The 15,541-nt window shown below is 40.2% G+C and overlaps 1 protein-coding gene across 7 annotated transcripts in view; it reads right to left on the minus strand.

Moving 5' to 3' along the window:
* The window catches only part of NFATC1 (nuclear factor of activated T cells 1), a 147,342-nt gene that overhangs the window by 56,762 nt on the left and 75,039 nt on the right, over nt 1-15,541 (minus strand). For 4 of the 7 annotated variants that reach the window (XM_065585117.1, XM_005281442.5, XM_005281443.5 and 1 more), the window contains exons 7-8: nt 4,013-4,068; nt 2,406-2,538 (exon numbers count right to left, since the gene is read on the minus strand). In XM_065585117.1, coding sequence (XP_065441189.1) covers nt 2,406-2,538; nt 4,013-4,068 — 189 coding nt within the window. Of the gene's footprint in view, nt 1-2,381; nt 2,539-4,012; nt 4,069-15,541 lie in introns of all 7 variants that reach the window. The other 3 variants (XM_008164441.4, XM_008164438.4, XM_008164440.4) reach the window with 1 other exon arrangement.

Genomic DNA, 15,541 nt, shown 5'->3' on the forward strand with positions numbered 1-15,541 from the left:
TGTAGGCATAAGGGAGTTCATAAACAAATCAGCATGTTTCTTAAAATTGATATATTATATATAAAAAGAGTCTCCCAGGTCAGATTTTTTACTCTCTTACACTGGTTCTACACCTGTCAATCACAGCTGCCCTGGTTTGAAGTCCTTGGAGTTACATGGGCATAAAACCAGTATCGGAGTGGCGAATCTGGCCCACAGTGTTTCAAAAAATGACATTGTCGTAAGGGCTCAACATAATAAAGTAGGAAATCATTCTCCATTGCCTGTTTCTTGGGAAGTTATTTATACCAGTGGAAAAAGATTGTAAAGTGCTACCAAATCCGAATGGTAGTGTTTTATACCCACTTTGTACTCATGTACATGACTGCATAAGGTGCAGGGCAATGGAGAATCAGGGCCAGGTAGATGAAAAACAAAGGAATATTGTTTGAAAGAAGGTGTGATAGTGCAAATAGCAGTCAGCAACGGACTTGAGATTTAAATATCTATGGAAGTTATATGGCTAGGTAAGCACTAGCTCTGCCCATCACAACAGATGTTTGTTGCTGAAGGCATCATGTAAGAGAATGATAACTCTTCTGTTTGTCATCTAGAAGAGTTACACAATCTTCAACTATACATAGACATACACACTGCAGAGAAGATTGGCATAATTAGGCTAATTCAACAAAACCTGAGGCAACCATTTCAGTAGAGTCCTTCTATTACATTTAAGGAGTAATCTGCCGTTGTCAAATTCCCCGTTACTTTATGATGCTTTATTCTGAATTAAAGTCATGATAAAAGTCAGGACTGGCCTCAAACTAGAGTTGTGTGAAATTCAACATTTGTATCTGATGGAGTTTCATCTAGAATGTTTGCAGGGTTGTTTTTTCCAAGCCATATCATGCAACTCACATTTTACTTTGTGTAAAATTCCTACAAAATGGCTATGTGAAAAGTATGAATTTAAGCATGTTTTCCTTGCCAACCCATTTCCCTCAACAATTAGATCACTTTCACTTTAAAAATAAACAGGAGTAAATTTACCTTTTTTATGATGAATATTGCGCACACCTCTCTCTTGAATGCACCTAGTATGGGTAGGTTACCATCACTTCACAGCATTTGGCAACATGAGGTTCCAAAACAGCACAGATTACCACACTTGTTGTGAAAATCCCCATACCCCAAAACTTTCATGTACATAAATGATTTTATAAGACACCTTCCGATTTCCCTTCCCATTATGCTTTTCAGCAATGCTCCAGAGTAAGATTCAGTTGGAAATCAATCTTCTGATTTGAATGTTAAGAAAGTAGGGGGACAGAAGGCACTTCAAGAAAGTAGCCACACAATCCGATTTCTCTCACGGGAGATCCTGGAATAGTTCCTAAGTGGTACACTCAATACCCTCTTGCATGCAGACTTTGCAAGAGCCAACTGGAAAAGATGAGTGCAATGGACCTTGTTTTTCTCAAGGGAAAGAAAAATGCTTCTTGAGCCAAGCTGCTCAATAGCGTGTTAGCAATGCCTGCTCCCTCTTCTTCCATTGTATGGCCTGTTCTACAGAGAGTCACTGACAGGTCCTTCTGGCCCACCAACTTGACAGACAGCAAAAGGACGCCATGGACTTCACTTCATCTCTGACCTGGGGACAGGCACCTGTCCTGCAAATAGCATTAACTACTCCACAACCCAATCCTAGGCTAGAACTGGCCTCTCAACTCCATATTCGAGGCGCGTGTGTGTTCAGCACTCACGGTGGCCTGTAAGTAACACTGGGAGGGATTCTCAACTCACTTTGAGACTCAATTTCCAAGCCCAGAAGGGCAGGCAGGTGAAGGATGGGTGGCAGGACAAATCCCATGCCAGCTCCAGGTCAGAGCACAGCACAGTTCGTGGGGTGAGTTCGGAAGCATTGTTCGAATGATATGCTCTCTGGGGTTGGGAAGTTGTCTCTCAAGGAAGCCTGAGAGACAGCTCAGCAATCTGATTTTTTAAAGAGTCTTTCTGCTGCCCATGGGCACAGAGGACCTTCTTTCTCCTCATATGCCACATGAGGAGATCTTCTATGTATTGAGCATGTATAGGCACAGGCACAATCCAGGGTCCCCCTGTGGCCACAGGCTTCGCAGACAACGAATAATGCTTGTTGTGATTTTGTTCCAACAAGAGAGAGCTCAGAAGTCTCTACCACCAAAAAGGAAACACTTTATTTGGAAGGTGTCTTCCTCAGACAGCAAATTAAGAGACAGCCCAATGGGGCAGCTCACATTTTTTATTTTATAGCAATAATTACAGCCCTGAATTGCTCGAGTGAGCTACAGAATTATTATCAGTTACATTCTACCTTTTTCTGTATCTTTTTAGCAAATATTCATATCTTTAGTTTCCACTACCTGAGGTTAGAAATATATTGTTACCATTAGCAGGAAGATAGGTGAATAGCTGGTACTGGCTTCTCTTTCGCTTTCCGTTGCAGACATAGAAATTGACCTGAACAGGACTGGTAATTCTCTGATTGCGGAAAGGTGGTATCTCCACCACCAATGAATTCTACAGAAACAAACATTAGAAAGTCAGTACATATCTAAGACAGTAGCTCTGCACAATAATACGGGTACATCAACTATGGGAATGTCTCTGCTGAATTCCCAAAGAGAAATATCGTCACTGCATACCAACTGGTAAGCTAGCCTTGGAGGGGCTGAAGGTTGTGCCTGCAGCAGGTTTTTTGGGTCCTTTCTGGCTAACACTTCCTGCAGCTCGGCCTAGATTTGGGTTTCTTCAGCAATGAGTTTGATTATTGGGGTCAGAAGTGTGAAGGAAGGATAACCAAAGCTGTACCACATGTAACACGTTTGTAGATGTTACTTGCCAGGGATTTATACTTTTAGAGGAGTAGTTTCCAGAATGATGAGATCAGAGTTGGGCATTACTGGGTGACATTTGTTAATAATGTTTGAGCTGCTCTGATGCCCAGTACGGGTACTATAGAAAGAACAGAAGCTTTAAATGGTGTGATTAGCACTTACTCTTGGTATCACAAAAAGATTTTCCCTTTTAATATGTCCATGTTCCACAATGAAATATTTTTTATTTAACATATTTCTCCAGCCATGTCAGTCTGGGGGGTGATCTTGTCAGCTCTTCTCACCCCAGAAAGGTTAGGCCTGGTCAATGCATGGGTGGGAAATCTCAAAAGGACACCAAGTGCTACATGAAGTGGTGCTGGTGATCCCTTAGACAGCTCTCTTCCCTGAAACAATGTTCCAACAGGGTGCTAAGAACAAACTTAGCTGCTGACGGCATCAGCTTTTAGACCCAAAAGTAAAACTGTGGCTCTATTTTTGATCACCAAAAGACCCCACGGACTTTTTTGAATGAGTAAGAGTGACTGATAGTGATTAGTATCCTGGCTGGTTTCAGATTCTTTAAACAGTTTGCCCACATTTCCCCTGTAGTTTCCATTGGATAAATTATTCTTCCCTTCTCCTAATAAACTGTTGTGTAGGATTGCTGGACTGGAATAGAGGCCATGCTTCCCACCTATAAATAGCTGCATTTCAGTGATGGTTTCAGTGATCCAGTCTGTAAAGATGTATGCTTCTCAAACTGTGAAGCTGGTCTCCTAAGGAGCTTCCAAATCTTTCTGGAGAAGGCACAAGGAAGCCAGAGAAAGTGTTGTGTCTGGTGGGTTTTTTTGTTTTTTGGCAAAAGCAGAACCCAGAACTGAATTTCTTTCTTTGCTGAGCTCAAAGTGGAATTGAGCCAGCAAAAAGAAAAAAAGTCACAGGCTGGCCCCATCCAGATATTGAAAGTATACATTCCAAATGCATTTATTTTCAGAATGGATTTCATTGAAGGCCTTTTGTCCCCACTCCCATTAAAAGAAAGGTTTCCAAGAGGGAAGGTCTGTCAGGGTTGGGAATGAGTGCCAAAGTCTTGGAAAGCCCACTCTAGAAGAAGAGTGCTAGAGAAATGAAATATATTTTTAATTGCGATGTTACAATATTTAAGGCATACTTACTGGTTTGCACATTTCTTTGTCGGTTTTGGCTTCCATTTCCCACACATGGTGACCATCTAAAAGACAAAAGAAGAAGAAAAATAAATCTAGTTCTGTGCTTTGTTTTCTCCCCTTCAGTCTGAGCCTACAGCTGTTGACACGTTATGAAAATTCTGTTGGGGTGGAAGAAGAAGGAAAATAGCTCTGTTGATGGGTTGCCCAAACTTTGCCCAACCAAGAAAGCACATAAGTAACTTGCCAGGAGCATGGGGTCCCATTTAGTTTGTTTAAAAGGGAGGGGGCATGGTCCAGTGGACAGGTTACTAGGATGGGAGTAAAGAGATTGGGATTAAAATCCACCACTAATATGAGTAACTCACTTCACTGCTCAGTTTTCCCATATGTAAAATGGGAATATTGATGCTTGCCTCCCTTTGGAAAGTGTTTTGAAATGTATGAATGATAAATACTATCAGAGCCAAAAGTTAGGATTAAAAAGTTAGGATAAACAGTGTAATGAAGGGTCTCAAATTATAGCTGTCCTCATCTTCAATAGGTCCCAGCATGCAATATTCTATTTTGATATGAGCAGCCTGACACAAGCTGTTCAAGTTTCTGCTGCTTAGATCAAGCGGGAATATTGCTGGGAAGTGTAGTGTCTGTGCGTGACACCTCCACATTAAAGATCGATTTATACCAGTGAAGGATCTGCTCCTACTATGTCTGTGGGCCACATTGTTGAATTTTGGGGCTTCATCTGGCTTGCAGGCTGTGCTTTGGCCAGTCCTGTTCTATTAGTTCAATGTGTCCACCTGAGATGAATTTTAAACCATGAGTTTTAGGTTTTCTGGTGATTTCTTTTGGGAAATATTTGTTTTTAAAAAATTCACTGATACAGGAACAAGTGGTCAGTGAGGAGATTTTTTTCTTCAGTGCTTCAAAACTCAACAGCAGGGAAATGAGAAAAATAATACAAAATGTAAGGTTTCCATTTCCCTGAGCCTAGAAAAGGAAAAATATGTACAAATGGCCACAAACAGATCGCTGTCTGAGTTCAGCAGCAGGGACACTTGTGGTTTAATGCGCATGAGATGTCATTGGAGTGAATGGGAAAATTAAACTTGATGTCATATCTTTTGTATATTTATTGCAGCATTGGGACATGCAAATGCAAATATTAGTTATTTTGAACTTCACCACACAGCTGTTTGCATGTTTTAAAAAACAGCCTCTCTGGAAGGTACCAGTGAATGCACTTTTTCTTCTCTCTTCTCTTTCATGCCAAGGATGGAGGTGATACATTTAAAACTGTCTGATTTATTACAAATGTCTGTAAATAATATTTTTGTGTACAGCACTCCCACTGTGAAAGGAATGCTGTAGTGGAACTGGCTTTTGGTGATTGTTTTTGTGTCTAAAATTATTTCTTTTTAACATAAAGAGACACACAGTGTGAACGCTACACACTTTGAGCACAGCTAATTTGGAATGTTTTCTATCAGAAATAATCAGCATATATGCCTTAGTTTCTTCCTCCATTTTAAATCATGCCACCAAATAAAAATTAACAAGAAAAAGAATCTCTGCAGTAGGTATTACAATAGTAGGGAGAAAGAAGAGAAGAATTAGCTATACCAGCACTCAAATCTTTCTAGTAGTGTCTTTTAGGACTGCTAGGATTAAACAGACCTCGCAGGAGTACTGGGGATAACTTCAGAATTAATCCACCAGATGCTTTTTCTAAATTGACAATAAAAAAACCTGACCACAATCCGTCAAACTGGGACCCATCTTTTATCCGTGAAAAAAAAAAGTTAAACTGAAGTCGAAATTAACATGATTCTGAAAGTATCAGAATTTTGACAGCACTACAAACTATTCAGAGTTACAGTGTGCTTAGGAACCTCTGCTTTAGTAGTGTTTTTACCTAAAGAAGTGCAGTCTAGTAGTGAGCATGTGCTAAATTTGCCTTTGTAAGTGGATTACCAAGTTTCAGGTTTTTTTGTTATGTTTAATTTCCACCTTGCAAGATGAATGACTTGATTCAGGATTCTGTTTTTATTTCTTGCCAATATTTTTGTAAAATTCAAAATGGCTCCTTCTACAGCTAATCTTTCAGTTATCTCATCCAGTACTGCCATTATGTGCTTATGAAATTTTTATGATGACAAAGAGTGAGTTTTTTCAGAAACATTTTAGGTGATATAATCTAAACCGTTATGCATAAAATAATCCCGAGCTGTGTTTATTCTTTGGCTATTATCTAGAAGCTAATAAGAGCACTAGCTTTTGCTCCAATAAGAAATTCTCTTGAGAATGTCCAGACCTTTGCTGTTTAAGGGGGCGGGGGAACAAACGACTCATTAAGAGTTAGTGACATTTCATTTAACCAAAACATAAGGAGGAGAAGTTGTTATGAAGCAGAGACAAAAAAAGTAGACAATTCTTCATGTTACGTCTGGTGAACCGAGAAGGAAATCTCAACGCCCACGGACTGGGATCAACTCCAGGAGGGAAACCTTAGACCACTACGTCAACTTCTCACAGTAAACATGTTTTGCAGGTTTATACAGTTCAGCTGAAATTAAAAAAAAAAGAAAGAAAGAAAAAAGGAAAGGAAAGGAAAAAAAAAGATGGGAATGGAACAATTTGTCGGGGCTTGAAACATTAGCCTATCTCAGGGAAAAGTATTTTTCTTCCAGTGCCACATATGCCCAGTATCCTACCAAGTATGCAGGATACCGTCTCTTGTCAGAATGTGCCTGAGGAGTGAGGACCGATAAACCACAAAAGTTTCCATTGTAAGTCTGCCACATCTGCATCAGCCTGGCTGACTCACAGCCCAAGGCAACTCCCTGCTTGGCCAAGGGCCAACAAAAGTACACCAGAGCAATTTATACCTTTCCAAAATGCAAATAATTCAAATTACAGACATAACACAAAGCTGAAGCAGACACATTTCAGGCATTCCCGTTAAAGTTTACTCTCTGGAATTACTGTACCCAAATGGGCAGTTGTTATACAAAAAGAGAGAGAGTCTTTTCCAAGCAACTTATTTTATTTATTTATTTACATTTACAAAGTATTTTTAAAATCCACTCTCCAAATCAAATGACTCGTTTCAGTCAGAGTGTTTGTTAACATTTTGTTATGGTATATTGAAAGGATAGACGTATGGGAAATCTCTCTCCAAAGCTCACATTTTGCTTCTCTTTTGGATCAAGAGAATGCCTCAGGGTTTTAATTTTTTTGCACGGGGAAGGGAGGCACGCCACAGAGAACACAGAGCAAAGCCCACTGATGTTACTGGAGATTAAATCTTGGCCCCACTCTGGGAGTCTTCTATGAGCTTTGGATCAGGCCTAGTGTGAGGAACCAGCTACACAAATAACAAAAGTTCTATGCGAGCAGGAAACCATTTGGCTCTTTCTACTCAGGATGGATCTTAGAGTCTGGAAGGGCAATATTAGTGCTGTTTGTCATCATTTACAGCTGGTGATCAGTGTAATTGTCAACTGAAGACACAGGGATTTGTTGGGAAGTCTGACATTTAAAGACTGATAACTGTGATGTGCTGTTAGTGATAGCATTTTCTGTCCTGAGTGCGCTTCATCCAGCTCCGCTTTATCACTCTTTTTCAGTCTGTGGTAAGCACCTGGAGTTACTAGTGATGAAAACACAGTACACCTACTTCATTAGTATGGATTTTTTTGAACTTTTCAATATATAAACACCCATTTAAAACGGAATGGCTCAACAGTGAATGGTTCTTTGTAGTTCACGCCTATCAACTGCTCACTGCAGAGTTAAAGGAAACTGTGCAGATGTCCAGAAGTAAAAATATTCTAAATCATTAGGGAATTCCCTGCAGCATGAGTCACAGAAACGGCTTCCCCACCACACCCAACTAGAAGATTTCCACATAAAAAGGCATTGTAGGCCTGTTTTAACACAGCAGAAGCACTAAAAGAAGTTGAGTAAACCTCACAGTATCAGTTACTTAGATATATTGTGGTTTGTTAGGCTTCAGTATTTTTCTTCATACGGCCGTAACTTGGAGTCAAAGAGCTATAAAGGCTTTCCAAAGAATTGTTCTGCTGTCTTCTAATCCTTATTGGGTATGTCAGAAATTATCTTTATATATCTCTAGGACTGTGTTTACTTTCTACACACCAGAAAATTGCTGTTGAATAGCTAGAGGTTTAAGAGATCACAAGAATCAAACCAGCAGTTTAGCTGGAAGATTACATTAACATGAAGATTTTATAGGCACACAAAAATTAAGAGGAGGAACAGCAAGATCAAAGAATATGCATTACCAAAACAAAAAAGAACTAGAAACGAGAAAGCCTATGACATCTGTGTCTGGTGATCACTCCTTTGTCTCCATGAAATGGACATAACAGGAGACTTTGTAGACACTTATATTGTCTTGCTTTACTTGAATAGTTTAAAAATATTTCAGCTTCCCCAATAAGCATGTACTCACTCAAAGACATAGAAAAGAACAGATATTATCTAGGATTTAATTGCCTATACTTTGCCTCCTTCCAGTCTGCAGTTAAGCCAAGCTTGGCTGCAATGGTGAATTGGGCCTGTAGTTTTTACATGGATATATTTTTCAACCAAAGGTTTGGAACTACTTTCTCCTAAAGGAGCCCATTGTTTGCTTAATTGTTGTGAGTTTGCTGTCAACACTGATTTCCTGAACAGCTCAGTTCACCTTATAATATAGGAGATCCACAGCAAACTATGCAATACTGGGGTCCAAACCGAGACATTGTTTGAGCAGAATATGGCATGACCATATGTTCTGATTTTTGGGTGCCCTACAGACATAGCCTACCCTACCCTTATTCAAGTTAATGTGTATTTCACTGCCATCCAAATCCTTCCGCATTACAGAGTCACAAGTTTTAGATTTATCTTCTAATCATTCATTCCTTATGAAGCATGTTCATGTTATCGCTTGACATGGAGATGATTGATTTGCAGTTATATCCTGAGGGAAGGGTAGGTTTCTATGCTAGAGGAGAGAGAGTGCATATTAAGTTGGAGTCCTCTCATTCAGACCTGCAATCAACCAGCCTTGTGTTTAGATACCATCAGTTCTCACAAGCTAAGCAGGCTGGGTCAGGTGTGTACTTGGATAAGAAACCTCCAAAGGAAACCTAGTAGGGCCGTCGATTAATCGCAGTTAACTCGTGGGATTAATGAAAAAATTTAATCACGATTAATGGCAGTTTTAATCGTACTGTTAAACAACAGAATACCAACTGAAATTTATTAAATATTTTGGATGTTTTTCTACATTTTCATATATATTCTGTGTTATTGAAATCAAAGTGTATATTATTTTTTATTACAAATATTTGCACTGCAAAAATGATAAACAAAAGAAATAATATTTTTCAATTCACCTCATAGAAGTATTGTAGTGGAATCTCTTTGTCGTGAAAGTGCAACTTACAAAAGTAGATTTTTTTGTTGCATAATTGCACTTGAAAACAAAACAATGTAAAACTTCAGCGCCTACAAGTCCACTCAGTCCTACTTGTTGTTCAGCCAAATGCTAGGACAAACAAGTTTTTTCACATTTACAGGAGACAGTGCTGCCCTCTTCTTATTTATAATGTCACCAGAAAGTGAGAACAGGCATTTACACAGCACTTTTGTAGCCAGCAGTGCAAATATTTGTAATAAAAAATAAATATGAAGTGAGCACTGTACACTTTGTATGCTGTGTTGTATTTGAAATCAATATATTTGAAAATGTAGCAAACATCCAAAAATATTTAAATAAATGGTACAGTAACTCCTCATTTAATGTTGTAGTTATGTTCCTAAAAAATGCGACTTAAAGCGAAACGATGTTAAGCGAATCCAATTTCCCCATAAGAATTAATGTAAATGGGGGCGGGGGGGGGTTAGGTTCCAGGGAAAAAAATTTTTCCAGACAAAAGGCAGGGGGAGCCTGCGCGCTGAGTCCTCGCTCCTCCCCCCTCCCTCCTGAATGCTGCGAACCAGCTGTTTGCCGCAGGGTAGGAGGCGGGGGAGCAGGGGGAAGGTGCTGATCCGCAGAGTCCGCTGGCGGGCAGGAGGCGCTGGGGGGGCATAGGGGAGCTGATGGGGGGCTGCCAGCTGTGGACAAAGCAGGCAGCCAAACAATGTTATAGCGGAGCATTGCACAACTTTAAACGAGCATGTTCTGTAATGGAGCAGGGACGTAAGATTGAAACAATGTTAATCAAGAGGACGTTAAGTGGGGAGTTACTGTATTATCTTATTGTTTAACAAGGCGATTAATTGCATGATTAATTGCAATTCATTTTTTTAATCGCTTGAAAGCCCTAAAACCTAGTAACTGTAGGAGATCATGCTGATGATTCAGAAGGTGGCACTCTTCTCTCCAAGTCAGTACTGAACAAATGCTCCCCACTTACTGTCTTACACACACCCCTAAACAGTTGCTTTATCTCACACCACAAGTAGCTGTATTTCAAGGCTCAGAAATTCATAGCTTCTAAGGTCAGAAGGGAACATTATGATCATCTAGTCTGACCTGATGCATGACACAGGCCACAGAACCTAACCCAGTGATTCCTCCAGTGAAGGGAATCCTTCTTCCCTGTACATAACCAAATACTGCTGGGCTCAATCATTTGTAGGTGAAGTTGATCACTCTGTACAGACTGTGTATCAGTTTACATTTGTAAAGAGCCTTATGATGGGGTGTGTGCTAGCAAATACAAAACAGAAATATTAACAGCACTGGCTAAGTAGCTGTTTGTCTCTGGAAGGGGAAACATTGTTTAGAGCAACACAGGAGAATGCCTGTTGTATATACAATAAGGGCCTTTCTTTCAACTTCCCCAACATCACTCGGCTTCTTAGATCTCCACTAATAGGGACTGAGTAGGAAGTTTGGCAAATCCCTCCCTCCCCCTACCATCTATGTAAATAAAAGGGTGTAGGGTTTGACTAGAGCCAACTTCAGAACAGCTCCATCCTCTGCATGCAGTCAGCTCCTCTCCCCAGGCTGGCAGCATCTCCTGCCTGTGCCTACCTTGGTCTCTCCCTCCTCTTCCTGCTGTGGGTTCAGTCTCTGTTCTGACACTCTTATCTGCCAGTGTTTCTCTCAGCCATCATTCCGATTTTCTCCTCTGGTTATATTGTTTTCACCACTGGCTCTTCCCACTTCCTCTGTCAAAAGGGCACCCGGCTACACGCTCCCTCCTTCCATCTTTTCCTCTTCCCTGCCAGAGAAATCCCTCCAGACAGCAATTCCCTCCCATTGTCTCTTATATTTCCAGCCATTTTGCTCCCCATGACAAGAAAGAATCCTTTCATCTGCTCCATTTCCCCTTTCTGTCTGAAACTCACCCGAACCTGTTGCCTTTTCCCAGAGATGTCAGTGCCTATTGGGGGAGAACGGCTCTAGGAGAACAAAGAATAAGAAGGTCTTCTGATAAGTATCTGCACTTCTGGATGCCGAATTCAAATCCATCATTACAGGTTCACTCGTAACTGGAATATATTTATTTTTATGACGATGATGGGCTTTTGGGTGTATTTGTATACACACTTTTGCAATGTAAGGCTGAGTTTTGTGTTCCTACTCCTATATATTTTTTGCAGATTTGAGCTGAGTTTTGTATTCAAACGTACACACACTCTCTGATGTAAATGCTAGTTATTTTTTCTTTCCAAGTTCTGTTTAAATAAAAAAAGCTCAATTGAACAACAACAACAAAATGTTGTTGAGAAGCCATGTAATAAAAATCAGATAAGAGCCTGTATCTTCTATGTATCACAGCATGTGTAGGAACCCGCCATCTGAAAGTCAGACTCCATTACATTTTCTCAGATTGGGAGTTTCTCAAAGTTTCTCAAACTGAGACACCCCCAAAGCAATAGCATCACATTTACCTCTGAGTACAAAGCACTTTGCAGTGTCTATAAGATGTATCTTCTTATCTAACTTTATTACATGGTTTCTAGCAAACTGCATTATTTTGGGTTCAACTAAGCCTTTGAAATTAACTATATTTTGAGACCGATCATTTAAATAAGTTTCTTTGCTAAAATTGACTGCAGAAACAGAATTTGGAGTTCTACATCTGTTGTCTCTCAATTATTCTAGATCAATTATACTCCATTTTCAAGTAAAATCATCGTTTTTTCCTCCTCTTAATTCTCAGCCCTGAAAACACCTTCTGGAACACAAAATTCAAGCTAAGCAGTTTCGTTTCCACACATTATCAACAGTAGTAATGAATGGTTCTTCAGACCAAATTCTGCTCATAGGTCTAGCCATGTAATGCCTCCATCTTCAAATTATACTCTCTCCCATACAATCCTGAGCCAACACCCTCAGCTTAATCCTGCGTCTCATCCGGTCTCTCAAACTTCTCTAATGCATGTTCAACAAACTTATCACCACCAAAACTGAACTCCAGATCTTCCCTTCCAAGAACCACTCCTTTCCTTCCACGCCTCTGTCATCGACAGCTCCACCCTCTGCTCCCTAAGCACTCGGGCCTGTAACCCAGGAGTCATCTTCGACTTCTCCTTCTCTCTTGTCTGGTGCAGCCAAGTTGAACCCAAATCCTGGCCACCTCTCATCCAGGCTCGCATCCTCTCCCATCATGACTGTTGCAACCTCCTCTCCAGCCTCCCCCACACCCACATCACTCTCGGATCTAGTCAAAATAATAAGTACATCTTCCTTGCATGTCACTCTGAGTTTGCCACTCCTCAATCCCTCCACTGGTTCCTTCTACTCCAAAAACATCCAGCTCAAGCTTAATGCCCTTGATACTCCCTCCCTACTTAATCTGCCCTTGTCTCTTATGTCATCCTCTGCAGCACTCCTCTCCACAAATGATGCAAGCCTTGACAGAGCCCCTTATTCTCCCTTAACTCTCTTTATACTCTCTCCTTTGCTGTTCTTTATACATGGAGTGCTCTCCTTGAACTGACCCACTATCCTCTCCTCCTTCTCTCTCCACTTCTACCATGCCACCTACAAGAAATTAACCTACTAATAAGAGATACAACTGCAAATGCAGGGCACAAATCTGTGTAGAAAGGAGCAAGTTTATAGTCATTTTTCAATCATGTTTTCATCCTTCCTAGGCTGGTGTCCCATCACTTCTTGTCTGTTCATTAGCTCCAATCCCCCAAGGGTCAGAGTTAAATCTGTGTGCTTTGGTGGCACTCCCTCCCAGCCGATCAGGTTTGTTTGCAGAGTAGCAGGGAGTGGGGGAAAGGAGGGAAGAGGAAGGAGCCCTCTTGCCAGCTCCACACAGATGTAACCTAAAATTCACAAGAATGCTCAAACAACTGTCTGGCAACTGGACTCGTGGTCTCCGGGTCACTGTCTTATTTGAAGGAATGTTGGCAAGTCAGTCCACCCGACCATAGATACCGCCAGAGAACCTGCCCCTACTCAGTTCAGTCAACTTCTGCACATCTGAATTTGCCATTACATCCTGGTTAAACCTCATTGAAAATGTGATTGAAAATACCACACATTTTCTAAGAGGCATTTCTATAGAACCACACTCTGAGCTTTACTATTGGGATCTACGGTTCTTTAGCTCACTGGACCTTTACCTATCTCTGTGGATGGGGTATGCATCAAATATCATCGGTAACATTAAAGTGATGCACTATATACATTAATATAGTATTTAAGGATCAGATTGTACAAAGCTGAAGTCTGAGGTCTGCACACAAATAACACCATTGCATGCACAAAACAGATGCTTTATCCCTCAAATGGCTAGGTAGCTCACTAAATTTTCATTTTCATGTGCAATTGCAGTACCATGCAATTATAGGCATGCTTGCCTGCATATCTTTTGCCTCCCTTTAAAAAAAATAAAATACCTGTCCTTAGTCCACAGTAAATGCTTGTACTCGATCAAAGGCACTTAACGAATACTACTCTTAACTGTGACAGAGGCACCCTAATGAGGCTTGATGATGATACCATCTCATGTGTACAGATGCTGTCCCATTTTATCTTTACCATTCCTTAGGCTAAAAAGCCAGGGAAATCTGAAACATGCTGACATTTCCTACAAGCTACGTCATAGCTACCGTATAAGCATGAAAAGATTCAGCCATCTAATTACCCCATTATTTGATGACACTATCAGCCCATGGATATCTGTTTCTGGTCAATGGCCAGAAACCTCCTAGGCTACCAATAGATCTCTAGGAACAAGGTACAAGTGACCTTCACATGAGCTCTGTGCTCCCAACTATATGCCTCTCAAGTTTCTAGTCTATCTCACTGCACATGAGCCAGTACATAAACTCTTAGTACTAAGTGGAATGTGTGCTGACCTCTGATAAACTGGTGGACAAAGACAAAATTATGTAGCATTTGCTCATCTATAAGGGCATTATGCCACTTTCTTATTTATTATATGAGCTACAGTTTGATTACCAGTATGTAACATTACCCTTTTTTTTTTGGCTAGTTGCCCCCCAAACTGTGACTGCTACTGGCAATAGAAAGAGCAATGGAAAGATCTCTGAGAATGTAAGATCTTTTACCGAATGGAGCTCTGCCAAAATGCTGGTCACCAGTCTCCACGTCACATCTCGTCAAAACAGACTCAAGCCGTGAGCTTTCTAGTGCATCAGAGAAAAAGGAAAAGCCCGCATGATTCCTCAGAACTGTCCATTACACGCAAAGGTGCTTCAGGAGCATATCAGTTATCAGATGTTTTGTAAACGAAATGACCTCATGCGACAACACTGCATTTGAATGCCTGCTGTATGAAAAAGCTTTTGCTTGGGCAATATTCAGCAGGCAAAGCTGAGATTTCCCAACAGTTTTCTATGCTTTTAGACAGAAGTTTTACCTTACAGCAGCAGCACATTGGTTCTATTCTTTGCTAGAGATCATGAAAATTGCAAAACAATCTGCAAGATGTTTGTTCACATTTCTAAATGAATGCGAGTTGGCTGTAGTCCCTTCCCTTTTGTGTTTGCTGTCTGTGAACATTCACTAGATCAGGTTTTACTAGCACAAAAGTTTATAATGGGTGAATTTAAGCTTGCCTGGTGAAATACTTGATGGAAGCAAATTTAAAATGTGCTTTCTCTGAGCATATGCACCTGAAACCTGATTTTTGTTAACTATCTTAAGTCTTTTCTATAGTACCTGTTACTTGAGCCGAGCAAAAATTTTTGGGTGAATAGTAAATTTACCAGTAACTGCATTTTGGGGGGCATCAAAACTACTAGTGAATTTAGGTCAAATTTGGCAAACAGTTTTGGGGAAAAAATTGAAATGTCTAAATGTTTTGTTTTGACATTTTGAAATGAACTCTTTTGATATTTCATTTTAAATCAAACATTTTGGGTAGAAAATGCCATTTGAAATCAACATTCCAAGCATTTCACTTTACCCAAACAAAATTTTGTTCCATCAAGAAAAAAAAATCTGTTTCAGTTGGAAACAAACAGAATTTTTCCCCATATTTTTTAATTCAGCACCAAACCAAATAAATAATTTAAAAAAAAAATCAG

Source organism: Chrysemys picta, chromosome 2 (assembly GCF_011386835.1).
Source record: "Chrysemys picta bellii isolate R12L10 chromosome 2, ASM1138683v2, whole genome shotgun sequence".
NCBI classification, from domain to species: Eukaryota; Metazoa; Chordata; order Testudines; family Emydidae; genus Chrysemys; species Chrysemys picta.